The sequence below is a fragment of the Planococcus citri genome, chromosome 3 (assembly GCF_950023065.1).
Source record: "Planococcus citri chromosome 3, ihPlaCitr1.1, whole genome shotgun sequence".
Lineage (NCBI taxonomy): Eukaryota > Metazoa > Arthropoda > Insecta > Hemiptera > Pseudococcidae > Planococcus > Planococcus citri.
The window spans coordinates 41,679,567-41,699,001 of NC_088679.1; the positions used below are offsets into that span (position 1 = coordinate 41,679,567).

Consider the following 19,435-nt stretch of genomic DNA (forward strand, 5'->3'; position numbering starts at 1 on the left):
TTCAAGAACGCCTAACTCCTTCGAATTACGTGACTGCGGCTCCGGCTACATTGAATTTTCCAAAAGAAATTCCACACGTTTGATTTGCAAAATAGGCTCGGCCGGCGATGTAGTTAATTTTTCTCAACCGCAGCAGAAAGTTTTTACGAATTTCAAGTCGAGATGATTAATAAAGATTGATGAACTGGTGAGGAAAAAAAACTTCAAATCAAAACTACAACCTCTTCCCCCTCCCCCTCCTCAAAAAAAGGTTGAAAAAAATGATAACGCATATATATGTACTGTACGTGCCTATTGCCTAATCGATATAAGAACTCAAATTTTCATACGTTCAACTGTTTATAAGAATCTAATCGAATTATCATTTTTCGTCGAACTTTTCCTCCCAAAAAATTCGTGTAATGCAGTAGGTCTAGGTTCAGTTTCGAGACTTACAACGAAGCTTCGAATCGAATGGCCAAATAAAAGCATACAATTTTATATTCAAGATCTACTCCATATCAACTAACTGAAAGTTCAATTTGATATGTACTTGTTTCCTCATCTTTCAATTTTCTGAGATAAGAGAAAATTTACAACACTCCAAAAAATGTAACTTTGGGTCAAATAGAACATCTAAAATTTAAAATCAATATGTAAACCAGCAAAGCTCACATTAGTTTCGTACAACTTTTGAATAATCTAGATTTTAGTATCTCTTGCGGATTTCTTTAAGAGTAAAAATTCGACACTCGTGTACAGGTCTAGCTGCTACGCTCTCATCATGTTCTTTCTCTTCTAATTTTTGGAATAATATTTCAAAATAAAAAGTTGCGCAGCGTCACCTTCACTTTCCCTCCAAAGAAACCCTCTGCCAAGATTTTAATTATTCAAAATCTTTCACTTACTACTACCTGTTGATTGACTACGAAAAACTTCCGAGTTTTGATTTATTTAACACCCCAGAGAACTACCTATACATGCGATTTCGCGTAATGACGATAACAATCGGTTAAAATAAACCTTTCACGTTCCATTTGACTTTGATTCACTGAACAATGCTTCAAATTTAAATTTGAAATTTATTGAAAAATCGTCGACAATGTTTTTAAAATTCGATTTTTTTTATCTTTAGGGAAAATTTTGAACATAATACGTATAGTATTCGAGAAATTTTGCGATTCGTAATTTTTTATTTAGCTTTACTTTAGGTACTGTCTAAAGGTTCCGAGATTCATCTTGGAATCACTTCAAAATTTCCATCTGAGCTTTCTTGTTCGTTCAAATTTCAAAAGCCAATTTTTAAGATCTTTACAAAACTTCACTTACTTACCCATCAGTCATTTACTTATTCGCTTTGAAATTTTTTTCTCGGCATCATCATTTTGTACCCGGCTGAACTTGGGATAGGTACTTTCCCACCACAAGAAACAACCAGATAAAAGAACAGAATGTAATATGTGCTTGGGAAATTTGATGGAAAATGAGTGCCATGCCTATGCTCGAAAGTTTTTTCTCCGCCAAAGAAACTAAAACGTAATGCCAACATAAACAGACTTATATCAATGATCCGTTATTAAAAATTAAACCCTTAATTCAACTAGCTAAATTTCATTACACAAAAACTCTTTCATCCATTTAATGAAAAAGCTACTCGAGTCTCGACTTGATACACAGTTGAGAAACACTATCTCATCTTACACTGATAAATTACACTCGTTAAATAAACAGTCTTTTTCCTCGTCTAATTATCAGTGTAAACATACTCCTTACCTTTTTCGCAAAGAGCTTCATTTCGCGTTACAGACAGAATACGCGAGTAATAAAGGTACATACGTAGGTAAGCATATCAAGTTACGCAACCGTAAGAATGTGCGAACACGTTCTTATCAGCTGCAGGGTATGGATGGATATCATTTCGTCGAAAATCTTCCACAAAAATATTTTGATCAAAAATACACACGAATGTAGAGCTATCTAACTATTCGTATTGGCGAATTTTTTCATCTTCTTGTAAACATTATTCTCTTGGCATAGCTGGCATTCTCGTCGATGGAATAAGAATTCGACTAAGGTATAAATTTAAATCCACTAATATTGTAATTACGCTACCGCACAACTAACTGCACACGTTTACCTTGACTTAAAAACTGATATTTTCGTCGAACACGTTCATGATATATGACGACGTAGTAGTATGTATGTACTTACAGAAACGTAGATCCAATATAAATAAATAAACCAAACGAAAATGGTCGTATTGGCGAAAATTTCTCAAAATACCCGACTATAAAAATTCTTTCAATTTCTACTCTTGCCCTCTCGACTAATACTCTTCGAATCGATAAAACTTCGAATCCTTCTCGAGTAATTAATGAGTTCAACGTAAACAAAAACTGTCTTAAATCAACTTCCTCCATACTCATTACCTTGACAAGCGTGAAACCGGCACGGCAATTGAAAAAAAAATGTACTCGCATATTCGTATTAACTATTCAGGTACCGGGTTAAGTTTGTTTTTCACTTTTCCATTACCGTTAAAAAAACTTCTACCAATATACCGTTCATTTTGTATATTAAAATTTCGACGGTATGATTCACGAATCCGTATAAGAAATGGAGAATTCGATTGTTAGCAGAGTGCAAAACACTGTTACAAATTAGATTATGGTGCTTTGGAAAGTCTAACGTAAGTACGTCAAGGGATATTTGAATGTATGTAACAGCGCATAGCACCTTCAAGTGCACATAATAAACGTATAGCTGTACGCTTTTTAAAATTTCAAATCGGTTTGAAATCCTTGACATTCTTAAAAACAGGTGGTGCTTTGCGCTTAATGGTGCTTACTGCTTACGCTCGTTTCATCGAGAACTCAAAACAAAACGATCGTCTCAAAAAGTACGTACTTTGCTAGATGGCTGACTGACTCCAGATAAGACACTCAACGTACTTTCACCCAGACTCCAAAACAAAAGAAAATAACCAGCGTTATACATTTCAATCTTTAATTATCATGTCCTCGCAATTTTTCATTTGTCATCTTTTGAGTTTAGTCGGTTTCACGCGGCTATAATACCGCCTAGACCATGTAGAATACCACATAACAGAATAATGGATACAATGCGCGCGCACATATTTCAAATCTGATAAAATTTTGTCATTTTGTAAGAATAGAAAGAGAACAATGGATAAACATTATCATTTTTTAACCATATAAGGAAACCAACGAAAGAGATGAAAAAGCAATAAGGAAAAACAACCTAGCAACGATACAGAACGTCGCATGTAAAAACACCATTTAATAAAAATAAACTAAACTTGGGTACTTTTCAGACAGATTATACTATAAAAATTTTCAAAGTAAACTGACACATGAGATAATATGTATGATTACATGATAACATACATACATATAGATAAAGCACCATCGTTTTAAATGAGTAGGTAAATTAATAGTATATAGGTAGTTTGTTGAATTTTGCAATGAGAAAAAAAAATACAGTAAGCTGGTTGAATTTTACATCAACTTGTACATCTATATTGCAGATGAACTCTTGAAACGTGAATCCTATTTTCAAAAAACCGCGATATCGTCAAAAAATAATCTCCAAAATGCAAATCTAAGAATTTATAAATAAGAAGCAACGAAAAGACAGATCAAGGTAGAATTGAAACATTCCATTCTTCACTAAATTGCCTCGCTGGATTGTACATAGATAAACGAGAAGAGGTAGTTTTAAATCATTGAAAATTTTCAGCTCGCTACAAAAAAGTTTTAAAATGCTTCAAAGCAATTAAGCAGTTTTAATAATTAAAAGCTTACCTTTTCTTTTGGCAATGACATAGAAAATTTGAAATTTTTGATTTAAAAATTTATAAAAATTACAGATAGGTAGGTTACTTTTTCAAAACATTTTTTCAATTTTTTAACATTTTTAAAAAGTTGAGTGGAAAGTGGCTGGAAAAATTAGGTCAAGATTTTAAAAAGATCCGGTAAAAAGTAAAGTCTACTAAAATCTCTAATTGAAATACAAAACTTCAACAAAATAACTAGAATAGTGGAGGGGAAATGAAAATAAAAATTGAAAAAAGTATCGAAACATAAAACAAGAGCGAAGTTTTTTTTCTTAAACAAAAACTCACTTCCTTTTTGCGATTTCACAATTGATAATGTATTGATAAAATTTGAGGAAAAGATATAAGAAACCAAGGGGGCCGGCTGAGGGTAAATATGATATTTTGACTCATAATTATATTGACTGAAAGTATGCTACATTCATCGAGTGATCTAGAATAAAAAAGAAGCCAGTTTTTTTCAAATAATTACGTACTTCAAAATACATAACGATAAAATTGAGTAAAACTGACTTCTTTTTGCCATCATTTCCCATTTTAAATCCCCCCACAATAATTTCAAAAGAATTTCAGTGAACATAAATATGTATTACTCGAATGAAATTTTGAAAATTATTTAGGTAAGAAGAGATTTCAAAAAATTGAGCACAAGCCGTTTTTTTAATAAGCTTAAATACATACGTACATGTATAGATTTAATATTAGTCATTGTGGTTCCTGTTTGAAGTATACATAGCCATTGTGGTGTCCGGTTTTGGGCTTGTGGTGCCCAAGTGGTGCCCAAATCGGGCACCACAAAGTTTTTTAATATAAATATTTCAATGTAAAATAGCATGTCATGCACTGTAGTGTGAAAATTTTTTTTTGAGCCAGGCACCACAAGTACCAAGTTTATACGTATAACGGGCACCACTATGACTAAAAACTCAAACTACACCAACATTATCTGTAGGATGTTTCATTTTTCGTTTTCACTCAGGTTCCAGTTTTTTGAAAATTTCTGAAATCTCAATAGTCTTTCATAAGGGCTTGAAGCCAATGACAGCAAAAAGCCAATACATCTTAAAATTTCAAATAAAATTATATTATGCATCACTTTCCAAGATGAGAAAGCCAATTTTTTCAACGATAGGTATTAGGTACTTCAAAAACCAGATTAATCGATCAAAGGACCCGTGTCAGCCTCCAGCTCGAAACACACTTCCTTCGACGCAAAAAGATATTCGTCACCATTCAACCCAATCGGCCTCCAATTCGTATATTCGACAATTTTCAGCGACACCTCTCTCTCCTTTCGTATTGCAAAAATCATGTCCAATGAACCGTTTGTTTAGCTTTCGATTGTCTGCCATCCGGTCGCGGAAAAATTTTCACGAGGCTATTTTAAGAAAAACATAGCTCGTCATAGCAGACGCCGAAATCGTGTAAAAAGCAGATTACCCGACGTACCACGTCAATCTTTGATATAAGTCGACGATTACCCCGCAACAGAGTTTGCTTTGTTCTCGTTCATAATGGGTACAAGGATATTAGGTACCAATAGAAAATTAATTTTTTAATCAACATGCTTGTCCAGATTTGATAATAGCATCGTTTTCAATTATAGACGTGATTATATTGTCATGCCAAGAGTGTGTGACCAAGACCATATTGCAAAAAAAAAAAAAAAAAGAATCGGACAGTTTCACTATCAGCATTCCGAGTGCTCTATTCATTAGCAAAAATCAGATTATTTTTGACCCTTTTTTCGAAAAATTGCACCAATGAGCAAATCGTACTGTAGAATTGAAACAACGACGAGATATCAAGCAACTACGTATTATGGTACCACTTCATGCTGAAAACATTCGTTTCGAAACCACGAGAGGAAAAAAATCCCATCAGGCCTCAAATCTTCACTGCTCGACGTTAATTTTCTATCGAAATAACACTGTCGCTTGGCGGGGTGACCCTTTCAATTACAAAATACCCATGCAACGTTATCTTGGACAGCTCGAGAGCGGATAGAAACCGAACGGATATAAATATAACGTATCGTCGACCGCGACCGACCGATCGTCGAACTCGATTAATCCGTTTTGCTCGCTAAAGCAACACCCATCCATATAACAGCAATTTATTCTCCTCGTACCACTAAATAAAAAGTCAACCCGGGATGTACCTGAACGCGAAAATCATACAATATTTCTGCATGCTCGCATTCGCAGTTCGCACACGAAATTACTAAACCAACGGAATCTACATCTGATTGAAACGATTGATTTTTTCTAGGTACATTTATATGTAATTCTACAACATTCTAACCATGCTGTAGAATGCAGTACCCAATTGCGCTTTTTCGAAATTCGACGCATTCGATTCTTTTCTTTGAACTAAGCAATACACACTTTTAGCTTTTTAACGCGATTATTCCGATAGTACGTAAGTAGATACAAATAGAATATTTGTTTTGTTTTTACTGATTGATTGTGATTCCCCAAAATTCACGTTCAATTTTCTTCACCTCGAGGACAAAAAAAATGGACTGATGTTCTTCAAACACTGAATCTCCATTAAACTACTTCGCTTTTCTCAACAAATCCATAGGGAGAAACGCTGCGATATTTCGAAATACTTTTTGTTTTTAAAATTGAAGCTAAATATTCAATACCTAATTGTAATTAGTCGAGTCAAATTTTAAGTCGTAAATAAGTACATAAAGTAGAAAACTCGTTTATAAAACATCAGCGAACATTAAATTTTCCCTAATAAAACAAAATAACATCAAAAAGCGACATCTAGGTCATTTTTTTGGTTGCTTTATTCAAAGCATTCATCGTTCGTATTTAATCAGCGCCAAAATGATGTAAAAGTTGAACGCTTGAAATTAAATGAAAAAGTATGTATACCCTAAAAACAACGTTCGTATGTAAACATTAAATACTTTTTACCTTCGTCGCACCGTTTTCGTTGAAAATTGAAAATTTCTTCAAAAGCAATTAATAAAAATGTTTCTAGTTGAGAGCTTTCACAAAGAATTTAAGTTAACATAAAGCTTATGTAAAATAAAAGTACCGTAAACGAATGATTCATTTACTAAAACATAAACCGGTCTTTCTTTTCACGAATTTCCTCAAGTTTTTAATGCGCATTTCCAATAAGTATACCGTTGTATACGGAAAATTTGCCCTGAATTTTTAATTATTAGAAAAAAAGTAGATGCGAGTGTTTTACTTTTGTACATTTCAATGACATTCCAAAATAATGTGCGTTAAAAAGTTAAACATGGGAGTTCAAATTACGATTCTCTTTCTTCTTTTTGTTCGTTAAAGAGAGTAAGAAAAAATCGTGATTCGCATAATTCGACAAATCAGACAAAATACTACATTAACCTTATCACGTTCTCATCTCATTACGTAGCTAAACTGTTAATAATGATAATTTACACTTCAATACGAGTATTTCAAATGGCGAACGTCTATTCCGCGTGCTTTACTGTACGTATTTATTTCTCTCAAGTTCAAGATCAATAGAGAACCCACGTAAAAGCAACGACTTTCATTTCATACGTATAATCATAATCGTGATAACAATCTCAATTCGTCAAATTATGCACGGTATCGAGTTCTTTCCTATTTTAAAAGATGATTTTGGCACGTTAAAAAATTAATCGTTCAATAATTAGGCAGATAGTTTTAGAAAATCGAATGATCAAAAGAAACTGCCGCCCAAAATATTCAAATTCTGAACATAATGAAATTTTTCATTCTAAATCTGTAGTTTGTCCTACCCTCTTCTTCGAAACCACGCACATAATACACATTGATACTTGGCATAGTTTTTTCAATTTTTTCAAAACAACCTTTTTTCACATTTTGAGAACAGATTATTTTTAAAAATAACGATGTACTCGCTTCGTTCGTTTTACCAGAGAAAAATAACTAAGCATGAAAAATCATAGAATTAAATTTTGAATTACCGAAGTTGACTTTGCGATTAGGGTTAAATTTTGATAAAAATCTGAAATTTTTGAACAAATAATCTGGAGTCTCCATCGACAGTTTATTCATTTCCAGTACACTGTGAAATTACTCCATATTCAATTATTAGTTAGGTCACGAGTTCGATATTGGAAATCGACCAACGCTAGGGGTTGCTTTTTCATCCTCACATTTCTACAGAAAATCACCCAAAACTTTCTCTGGCTCCTAAAGTTAACCCTCTACCTATCCCAATCATACTGTAATCGTTTTCGAGCCGATTTGTAAACTCCATCCAGTAAAATTTGACCATTCAGTAGCAAACCCAATAGAAATTTCAAAAATATCGAAAATCACCATAAAAACTGAAAAATAATGAAAGAATTTTTGGGAAAAAATGAAATTTGACAAAAAATAAAGGACTTTTTTAGGCATGTCTAAAAAGTCTTCTTTTCGTTAATTTTTGGACATTTCGGCAAAAAAAACATACAAATTTCCCTCTCTGCAATTTTGAAAAAATTACGACCGTTTAACTATTTCATCAAAAAACTACTTCCTCAGAATTTTGACCACATTACAACTTTTCGCCAACTCGTCAAAAATTGACACTCTCTGACAGCTTTGACAAAAAACGGAATTTTTAGGCAATCTTGACAAGAACAGGACTGTTTGACAACTTTGACAAAAATTGGCCCTTTTTAATAATTTTACAAAAAATGCGACACTTTTTGGCAATTTTGCCAAATATACACTTCTTAAGTATGTTAATGCGTTTTTTGATAACTTTAATTAACACCTTTTGACTTGGGAAAATTTAGCAATTTTGGAACAAAAAGAGGACTTCTCAACAGGTGAATCGAAAATCAATCATTTTTGGATGTTTGGGGTAAGAAAGGGGTACAATAGTTTATGCACTTACTACTTTCGAGAATTAGCGTGCCCCCAAAAACGAAGTCACAAAAAAAGGCCTGCCTACATCAGTTTAAAATTTGGTTTCAATGAAAGAACCACTTAAACTAACACACTCTGATTTATAAACGAAGCCAATTAAACCTATCCTAAATGCCTCGTGAGCAAAATTTTGTACGCTCGAGTTCATTTTTGGATTTTCGGCAAATTTTTGAACATTTTTTTTAAAATTAAAAAAGCAGCTGACATTGCAGAATTTTTTATATTTTATACATTTTTTTCCTAAACAAAACAAATTGATGGGAACAAATTACTTCATTTCAACTCTCCAAATTCAAAAACAATCAACATCCAGGCTATTCTGGAACCTCCATTTCAATATGTACTTCAAATTTCTTTAAAAGAGCAAAAAAAAAATCTGACTTGAAAAATAACCAATTCTTCAGCCATTCCAGAATCTCTAGCAAGTTTTTCAATTCTTTCCAGGAATTTCAAATAGCTTTGGAAAAACCAAAAATAAATTTCAGCATCCAATATTTTGGTTGGGGGTTTAGACCATGCTCTTTCGATCTAGCTCGGTCTGTTGAAATTGGAATTCCGTTCAAGTGATTTCCTGGTGAGATGTGAGTGATAAGTTCCCTCAATAGGCAAAATTGATGGTTGGTGATAAACGTTTCCAAGTCGGAATAAAAAATTTATATTTTATTTTTTTGGCTCAAAACTTTGATTTGCGTTGGGATTTTGTAAATTCTCAATCAATTTTATAATTTCTTAGAAAAATAATAGGCTAATGAGAATGCGTCGAATACGAGTATTTTCTAAGTGTTTCATTCGCCTGTTCCGTAGTTTGTAGATCCGTTTAATAAGATCGTATACCTGTTTAAATGAATGAGAATTCCAAAAACGACGCTTGCATAATTATATTTTGTATTGAAAAAATGAACGATTATTTAGTCAAGGTAGATATAATACATAATATGCTTATAGTATATGTATAACGACTATTTTCTCCTGTATCGATGCGGTTTCGTGAAACTGGTTGTTAAATAATTTCGCCGATCTGCCTATACCTGACTATTAAATCATCCGCGTGTCTATATACGTGTTTTTAAACTGGATGTGGGTATTTCGTAATACCACATCATCTTCGTCAAGCTGACGATATCCGTACGTGATTAATTTCTAAAACGAAGTTGTCGTGTAAACGAAGAAGCTACACACGCGAAACTGTTCCCCGTTTTCGATTCCGGCAAAATTCAATTTTCAAACTGAGTTAGACATTTTAAAACGAATTAAGATTGCGGTTGCTGCGGAATAAAACTGTTATCGAATTTTCCAACTTACGACTATGTATTTAAATGACACCGTCAGGCGTCATGTCGATGTCGGCACTTCACTACGACACGATCGAGTTTTTAATCCAATTTTCCGAAAATTATTACTTTCGATGCGACTGTTATAAAATATTTTTGAAGCAGGGACGTTGATCGAAGCTGCAAGCCAAATCTGTGTCGATGTCGTTAACTGTCGAATCGTATTAACCTTATGTCGATTTAATACGTATTTGTGAGTTCGTAATAACACACGTAGATGTATATAGTACGTAAATGGAATGCTAGGGTAAGATGGCACCTTTATTTTCATGACAGTATCTGAAGGAAGTTAACACACGTGTAGATTCATTTTATGACGTATATATAAATGTATCTAAGGAAGTACGCTCAATTGGGTAAATTCATCATCGGTAAAGCATGATCGAACACACGATCACTTTTAAACATTGTATTATAAAATTAAAGCACGAATCATCGTCAAATTGAATATCGTATAGTATACAAGATAGAGTAATGAACCAGCTAATACAATGCAACTTTTTTAAAATGGAGGTTTTTTGTACGAGTAGATTAGAAGCTGATTGCAATCGACCCTATTTTTGATGATACAGTGACAGAGGAGTGTAATTTTTTCCACTTTAAAGCTCATACTTTCACGAATACGAAAATTGTTTGAGGTGCAATATCACCATAGTACACATAATACATGTGTACATTTGGGTTTACTGGGGGAAAATGCTGAAAGACTTGAATCAAATTTCACGAAGACGTTCATTTTGTGTCGAGTCACCCAGAAAGAATTTTAGTCACGAGAGTGTCTCAAGGGCTAATGTAAGGAATTTTTGGATCCACATAAAATGAAAATTTTCGCCCTTCCACCTTCAGTTTAACTGTATTTTGCCCCCCCCCCCCAATTGAAAAATGAGAATTTTGTTTTCATGCAAACCCATCGCATTAGGAAATTTTTCATTTGATTAAACAGTTTTAACTTTTGATCCACTCTAATAAAGAAATTCTAATATTTTAATTACCATTATAGGTATTTTACGTACGATATCATCAACTATAACTTCGATGAAACATGAATTTCAAACTATTCTGCAAGACGAATGAAGCATCGTATTTCTTAAAATTTTACTATACCTGGTTCAGCGCTGCACTTAAATCATCGCCTTATTTAATAAACACCAGGGTAATGGATCAACAATTTTTCATGCATATTTATCTACTCAGAGTGCCTCGTGTTTTTATCAGTATAACGGATTACACCAATCAGTACATCCACGAACGAAAATATTTTTTACAATGTAGGTAGATATTTTAATAGTATGTACAACGTTGCGGTAAATTATAATGAATTTACAACTGATCTCTCGTAATGTATCTCAATTTTTTTCTAGATTTTTTGACAGCAGATTAAATTTTAATTTAACAATAATTTTTCTAAATCATATTCGTAGCCCGAATTATCCAGTACCTAAACGAAAACTTGAAGGCTTCTGCCTGGTAAACCTCACAAAATTTACCTTTCTGGAAAATCGCAAAAAGTGTTCGAAGGGGAGAATATTTTTCCTAAAAGATTGCAGTATTGTCTTATATGTAGATGAGAATTTTCGGTTTCATGCTATTCAATACTCTTCACACCAATTACTGAATTTCTTATTCACGACGAAAAAAAAAAAAAACAACACAAAAATAATAAACATTCATGAAGTTTACCAACTACCTATAAAATTTCGAAGCAAATTACAAAACAGGAATATTTTGCGGTCTAGCTTTTTTACTGCCGCAAAATACAAACTTTTTTCTCCATAATTTCGTTTTCCTCGAATACGTAAACCTCTTACGAAGTAAATTTTTATCAAGTTGAGATTTATGAATATAAATGAATAAATCGCATTAATGACGTCGTTTTTAAGCTACTTACGCAGTTATATAGAAGAAGAACATTCGTCATTTTTCTACATTCGGAAATGAGAAAACGTACGTACATATAAAATGAGAACTCGACAATATCGTTCATTTAGTAACAAATGCTTAAGATAATCTCGCCATCAGCGCATATCCGAAATTTTCCCAACAATATCTTAAATCATTGCGGTTTTATGCCAGAGTACTGACTCGCCTAAAGTATTGAATTCATTAGAAACGAAATTCTCCCTTTTCAGAAATTAATATCAAAAACAGCCTCGAGCGCAGGATACATTTTGATTTCACAATACGATAGCTTTGCGGTAATCGCGAATAATATGAAAAAGGCCCTTATCGATTCAATTGAACAGATGAAACTCGTTTTGTTTTACGATGCAGGTATTAAGAACGGATTCGTAAAAATTCACAAATCGACTGCGTATAGGTATATCAATATCCTTCCTGACAGTGATTTCAGATTGAAAAATTCGAATGTTTATCCGATTTTGCCAACAAAAAAAATCAAAAACATTAAACAATCAAATTGCGAACTTTTTTCATTGTTATCGTCGTGGGTCAAAGTTGTCCTTTATGTTATAAAGACCATAAGTTGTGAGTTGATAAGAAAAAATAACCTTTCATGAAAATATACGAAAGCTATTCAATTCAAGGGTTCCTTTCCTATTCCAGAAAATGAAATTGTATTTCTGGCTGTTTTGAATGTCTGCAAAAGAGACACAAAATTGAGGGGTTCGCCTAAAAAACCACCAATGTCAAAATTTACAAAAAAAAATAATAATTTTTTTCACTCGTCTCATCAAGCTTTCTAGTTGATTTCGAAGAACAAAAACGTTTTCTGTAACGAAAATTTTATAATTTAAGGCTGGAATTTTCCACATTTGAAGGGGAAGATTGGTATTCATACTTGAACTGAATTTCAAAAAAAAATAATCAGATGTTCCCAGGGATGGAAAGCTAAAAGATGAAACTTTAGCATTTGGCTCGTCAAATTAATAAAACTTTCTAATGGCTAGCTTTTATTTAGCTTCCAAAAATTTATTTAGCTTTTGGCATTCAGCTTTTAGCTTTCAATATTTTCACACATTGCTACAATACAGAAAAGTACACTATGGATAGTTGAAATGAAATATGAGTATAATTCATAATAGGAAACGTGTACGAGAATAGAAATTAGAATCAAACAAAACGATGAAAAAAATGAAAACAAAAACGAGAAAATGGCTATAATTACAAAAAACTGAAACTGAAACCAAACCAGATAAACATGCAAAAAAAGTTGAAAGAAAGCTGAAAAAATGAAGCTTTTGGCTTTAGCTTTCAACTTTCAAAAATCCCAAACTTCCTTCGGCTTTCAGCTTTTAGCTTTTAGCTTTCGGCTAGCTTTCCATCCCTGGATGTTCCTAGTTCCTACAATATTCAAATTGAATTTTCGCTCAACAATAAAATTTTTCATTTTTTTTTCAATGAAAATATTTTTTCAAAATCAAAAAAAGTTTATCTACGTAAATACAAATGAGTTTTTTTTTGTGTTTTTTCATTTTTGCACATTACTTAGTACACATAAAAACTTGTATCTAAAAAATGCAGGCCATTTTGGTACAAATGATTTTACTAGGTTCCTCGTTTGAATTTCTCTTCAGAAATCGAGAAATTCTTTTTCAGTAACTTCTAAAGTAAGGGTTGAACTGTTTTCAAGAAATTTGTATCCTATTTCAAGAAAAAATTCATTACTTAAATAACTTCTGGAAGTTGAAGGGCGTAAAAATGGTTCGAGAACATGGATATCATGATAAAAATATTTAAAATAACTGAATATCAACAAAATATAGTCAAATGAAGCGTCAAAGATTAAAAAATAACGTCCACCATATCGTTCTAATACACATTTTCATCCGATGAATAATTGATTACATGTTCCATAATTGATATAATGCTCTGTTTAAAAGCAAAAATGAGTGTATTTCATATCAATTCGAAATATATAAAACGCCATTTCGCGAATATCAATTATGTACATTATCACTGGCATTTAAAACGACGGATCGTAAAAATAGTACATAACGAGATGACAAACATCGCATCGACAGTTTTATCTATTTATCTCGTAGTTTGAAATTTCAACACAGGGCAAAATCGAAAATGAGTTGAGAAGAAATTAAAATTTTGACAATACGTGATTGAAATAAACCCGTCTTTTTCCCCCTCATAATTAAAAATTTTTCCAACGCTCATTAAATGATGTTTGTCAAGAAGTTAAACGTAATTTGAAAAGATATTTGACCTATATTTTTGCTCAACGGAGATATCTCAATTAATGCTTCACAAGGGTACCAAAAAAAAAAATTTTTAAGGAGGAAAAGGGATGCTTAAACGTTGGCATTTCGTAGTACGATAAGATAGGAAAAAATAAGGAAACGAAACTAATAAATTAATCGAGAAGTTGTTAGTTGTAAAACTGGAAGCATCTAAAAATCGAAATTTATGGCTGAAACTCAGCTCGGGTATTTTGATTATCACGAACGTAAAATCCAATTCGACAAGTAATAGGTTAAGTTTTGAAAAATTAAATCCTCTCGTTATAAAACTACGTGCTCTTCTAGCTTTAAATTCGCTCCTAAATTTTTTACATCGCTTTCAAGATGAACACAGCTCGACTGCATCCAATTTTCAATTATTTTCAAACAGTAAATCGACCAGCCATTCGCACAAATCCGTTCCATAATAATTCGGCAATTTCAACGCTCACACAACGCGAGAATACGACAGTGGATTTGCGTTTCATCAAAATATCTCAATGGGAAAGATGAACAAGCGTCGAAAGTTTCGTACTGGTAGAAACGCCCTCGGTGTAATTTTCCAAAGCGATAGAAAATGAAAGTACGAGTTGAAAACGAACGTGAAAAAACACGTAGGTAAACGTAACAATCTTTACGGTGCTACTTTTCAGTATTTATTTTCTTTTGAATTTCATTGTCATTTTATCTACCTAATCAATGTATTTTTTTTTCTTTAGATAGGTACTCGTAGGTATACAAAAATTACGTCAGTTGTTTCCACAACAATTAAAAGAAACGATGAATTTTTTTCGAATAAGAATACTTTTTACTGTGAAATTCACAACAATAAAATAATATCATTTTGAGACAGAAAAACTTTCCATTGAATCCTTTTTTACCCCCGAAATGAAACGGACTTGTATTGGGAAATTCCGATTACCTACATCTTTAATCTAAGTGCAATGTTTCGAATAATGAATAACGCTAATCTCGGCATTTGAACCCAAGCAACGTGATTTCAACAGACAACAGTTTTAAACTAGGTATCGATGAGTAAGAAAAAAAAATAGGAAAAACACAAGGTGGTGTAACGTAATCTTCCACAAAACATATAATAACGATAGGTATAATAAAAAATTCTCGATACCAATTCTCAAGCAATGGAAAAAAATAAAATGAGAAAAAGAAAAAAGCATTATGGAAACATCTCTCGTACTTATTCCTCCAATACTGAACGACAATACGCCAAACAATATCCCATCTCTTCCCGCAGCTGTCCACACGAAAATGTATTAGCAATGCCTCGAAAGCGTAATTACATCTTGCTCCGCATCGATGATACATTCCGAAGCAACAGGGTGTTCGAAAAATAAGCGACGACGTACCTCTACATGAATCATGACGATGTTTCTATACATGACTAACCAAGATTCACATCGACATACGATAAATATCCTTCATAAATTTAACGTAAAGTGAACACATTTCGTGTCTAATGTTAAAAATTATTCGAAATGAGTAAACAAATTGAGTTTTTACATCGTGGTTCAATATTTTTCGACGCTATCTAGACATTACGTACAATGTAAACAAAAACACGAATCGAGAACTCAATTCTGAGTTCTGACAAAGAGGAAATAATGAAACATTAACTCACCATTTCTCGATATATCTAATTCGACCAAATTGATGAAATTTTGGATTTCAGGAGGTAATCGTTGAATTTCATTATCGCTGAGTCCGAGTTTACGTAATCTGTTTAGCCGGAAAAAGTTCTGCAATAGAAAACGGTACAACGTTCAGTTTGTTTGTTTTTTGTTATCAGTTGCAATCCTTGAAGAAATGCATTAAATGCAATTAAATAATAATACTTACTTTCGGAAGGTCACGAATATGATTAGCATCTAAGAAAAGTTCCTCTAGACTTCTAGAATAACGCATAATTTCGTCAGGTACAGTTTGAAGTGAACAGTGGCGTTTGTCCACATATTCGACTTGTCTGTTGCAGCCTTTAAACAATGGAATACACCGAAACATGTTTACTAATAGAACACTGAACTAAATTTCGAACAAATCACTCATAATAAAACACGATTACACGAAATGATCAACAATTTACACGAATTCCGCACAACTATAGTTCGTCAAACTACCATTAAATAAAATACGAACGGACTAAATTTACGGTATACTACGATAATTCACTATTTTTTCAAAATGCACTACATGACTAAATGATTTTTAAAGATACGGTTTTTTGAAAATTTCACTCGAAATTCGAAATCACTCGGCAATGTTTGGAGACGAATGCGGCACTGCATTTCACAATTCTTGGAACAAGAATTGAAAAAAATGTTAAATAAAACAGGTAACGTAGAAACAAGAACCCGAATACCACGATTCAAACGTCAAACCGTTTACGGTTTTTAACTCCGACTGATTCATAGCGGTTTAACAACATGGCCGAAGCGAAATTCTTTCTTTGTACCAGCGGCAAGTTTTGGAACTGAGGATGAAACAAACACTGTTCACAAATTAGGGGTTTCCCATTGAGATGGATGCATCTTTTTTTCATCTCATTCCAAATAAAATGAAACACGAATTAAAATTTCAGCTTTGATTAATCATTTTCCTTCTATGAAATAAGTTAATTTCATTTTAATTGAATTTCTTCGAAGAAAATAGAGTTTTGCGATATTCAATTTGGATTTCAATAATTAGGTCTCGTGCATTCAGTGTTAGTATTGTTGTGGAGAAATTTCCTTTGAATTTTTTGAAAAAAAAATGATTTCAGCTGATTTTGAATAAAAAATTTGAGTATTGACAAGTTGCAGTTTGATAAAATTGCATGCGGACAGCAGATGGTAATTATTCGGATGAAAATCATCAATTTTTTCTTAAAGTTTGATTGTTACTTCTTCTATCTCTGAAAACTGTGAGAAGTGAAAGCTCCGGGCTAGGCAACATATTTTTCCCAGCTGTACCGCTACTTTGCCTACTTCAACTTTGAGATAAGAATAAACAAGTTATGACAAAAAATTTTGTATGTGGTACTTGGTACATTCGCAGGTGATAAAAATAAAATTATCCGACTCGTTCTGGATCTAGAAATTAAAGTGTTTTTAATTTGCCCCTTCTTGTGTTCTTGATGACGATGAGTAGATGTCAGTTCACCTTTTTATACCAATTCTTTGGTCCAACATTCCTGAATTATGAGTATTGCTGGTATGTAATTGTAGAAGTGTTATCATTTCTTGAAATACTTACCACGTATGCTAACTAGCTGAACTTGAATAATATCTTTATTTTTCAGGTAAACCAGATAGTTTGTCCAAAGTTCATCACTTCAAAATCCCCAAGAGAACAGAAGGTGATGGAATGGAAAAAGAAGAGCTTAATAAATTGGATAACACCAAAGAAGAAAGTGTCCCTCTCAGGGATCAGCTTATCTATAGACCAGTTGATCTTCGAGAATGCTCGGTACCTCCTACACCTGTAACTGGTAAAATTATAAATTTAGTACCGAAAGTTACAGTCAACAGCAGGAAAAATTCATCTTTCAATGTGAAATTCTCGAAAGAACCTAAGTTCGTTCCTTATGAACCGTATAAAGCAGCTACAAATCCAATAGTGGAGAATAAAACAATTAAACATAAGGTCATAAAAATGGTAAATGAGGCGAATAGCAACGTAGAAGACTTAATGAAGCTCAAAAAAGTACATATTTCTGACGTTACATCGACGCAGTCGTCATCTAATACGATTCCGGAGACTTCGAAAGAAAAATTAGAATGGGAAGAAGAAAAAAAAGTATGCTTTAGAGTACCTATACCGACCGCTGTTCATCTGCATATTATTTGATTTCACGTTTAAAATATTTGCGATGATTTATAGGTTTTGTTGGGGGAAATGAGTAGATTGAAGGCAGATAATTTGGATTTGGAAAATCAAATAAAGTTTCAAGCTCAGGTAAATGCTGAAGTTAAAAAACTACTTGTTGCTGCTGTTGGAGAAGATATTGAAACAAGAGTACAATCGCTTACGGAAGATAAGTTACATTTAGCCAAACAATTGCTCAAAACTGCCAAAACATTGTCCACTCATCAAGAGCAGATAGAATGGTTGGCTGGGCAAGGTGAAGTTTGGAGGAGTAAATTTCTTGCAAGCAGGTATGTCATAAATTAAATTATCAATATGATCTTAGCACAGATTAGGTAATACCTATGCTATTTTCTACACTAGCATGCTGGTGGAAGATTTAGCTCGATGGAAAGCTGGACTGTGCCAGAAAGTTTCTGATTATCAAAATGCGTTACAACTTTTAATGAAGGACCGTGATGTGGTTCGGCAAGATGTTTTCAATACCTTCGTGTAAGAAAAAATATATACCTACCTTTGTATGCGAAAAGAATCCTGTTTTCATCTTGTTTTTTTTTTTTTTTTCGTTAACAGAAATCTAAGTACGTTGCAAGAAAAGTTCAATTTGAATGTAATGCCGCAAGAAAGTAATCAACGTCAGTTTATTTCATCAAATATTGTCGAACTGTGTGCTTCCAATCGTCACCTTTCCGATTTATTAATGGCTCAACTATTGCATGAAGATGTTTCTCAAAAGAAACAATATGAATTGGATCCTGTAGATTGCCTTACTTCGGCTGAAAAGAACGCCGAGCAAGTTAGTATTTGAAATGAAAATCTTGCAACCGTAATTTTTCCCCTAAACACATAAGTAAATAAAATTCAATTCGTTACATTTCACAGGTTCTGATGCAACCTATGATTTCTCTGGAACATAATGATTCAGCTTGTACCGCTGTTATGACTGGAGCTGCGCTAGCTTTATCATCCTCAGCTCCTCATTGCAATCATTGCAATGGGGTAGTAAAAACTATCTGAACTCATTTTAAAATAAAAATTCACTTGGTGCTGTGAAATTCAATTTCGAGTGATAATTTTTCAGTTACGTTGATAAGGTGATTCATATTTTTGTTTTATAATCGTATATTGGATGCAACCAACTTTTTCAATTCGTGAGTTTAATATCAATGCATTTTTAAAATGATTTTTACATATTATTATCTTCATACTATGAGTGCATGTAGCCTATATATTTTGTATTACTATTTTATCGACTGGTTCATGTTTTTATTTTAATAAAATTCGTAACTTTAATTTGCTTGCTGGTTTAAT

The 19,435-nt window shown here is 32.9% G+C and overlaps 2 protein-coding genes across 2 annotated transcripts in view; one reads left to right on the plus strand and one right to left on the minus strand.

The window, feature by feature from the left end:
* The window catches only part of scrib (scribble), a 105,511-nt gene extending 88,817 nt beyond the window's left edge, over positions 1–16,694 (minus strand). Inside the window, exons 1-2 of the mRNA XM_065357307.1 lie at positions 16,121–16,694; positions 15,903–16,020 (exon numbers count right to left, since the gene is read on the minus strand). Coding sequence (XP_065213379.1) covers positions 15,903–16,020; positions 16,121–16,282 — 280 coding nt within the window. The 5' untranslated portion in view covers positions 16,283–16,694. The remainder of the gene's footprint in view (positions 1–15,902; positions 16,021–16,120) is intronic.
* Positions 16,695–17,062: 368 nt separating this feature from the next.
* On the plus strand, positions 17,063–19,417 carry LOC135838627 (golgin-45). Its single transcript, XM_065354333.1, has 6 exons — positions 17,063–17,470; positions 17,559–18,055; positions 18,140–18,414; positions 18,488–18,616; positions 18,698–18,920; positions 19,007–19,417. Exons 1-6 carry the CDS (start codon positions 17,458–17,460, stop codon positions 19,139–19,141), a joined length of 1,272 nt encoding a protein of 423 aa, XP_065210405.1. The 5' UTR covers positions 17,063–17,457; the 3' UTR covers positions 19,142–19,417.
* Positions 19,418–19,435: the final 18 nt, after the last annotated feature.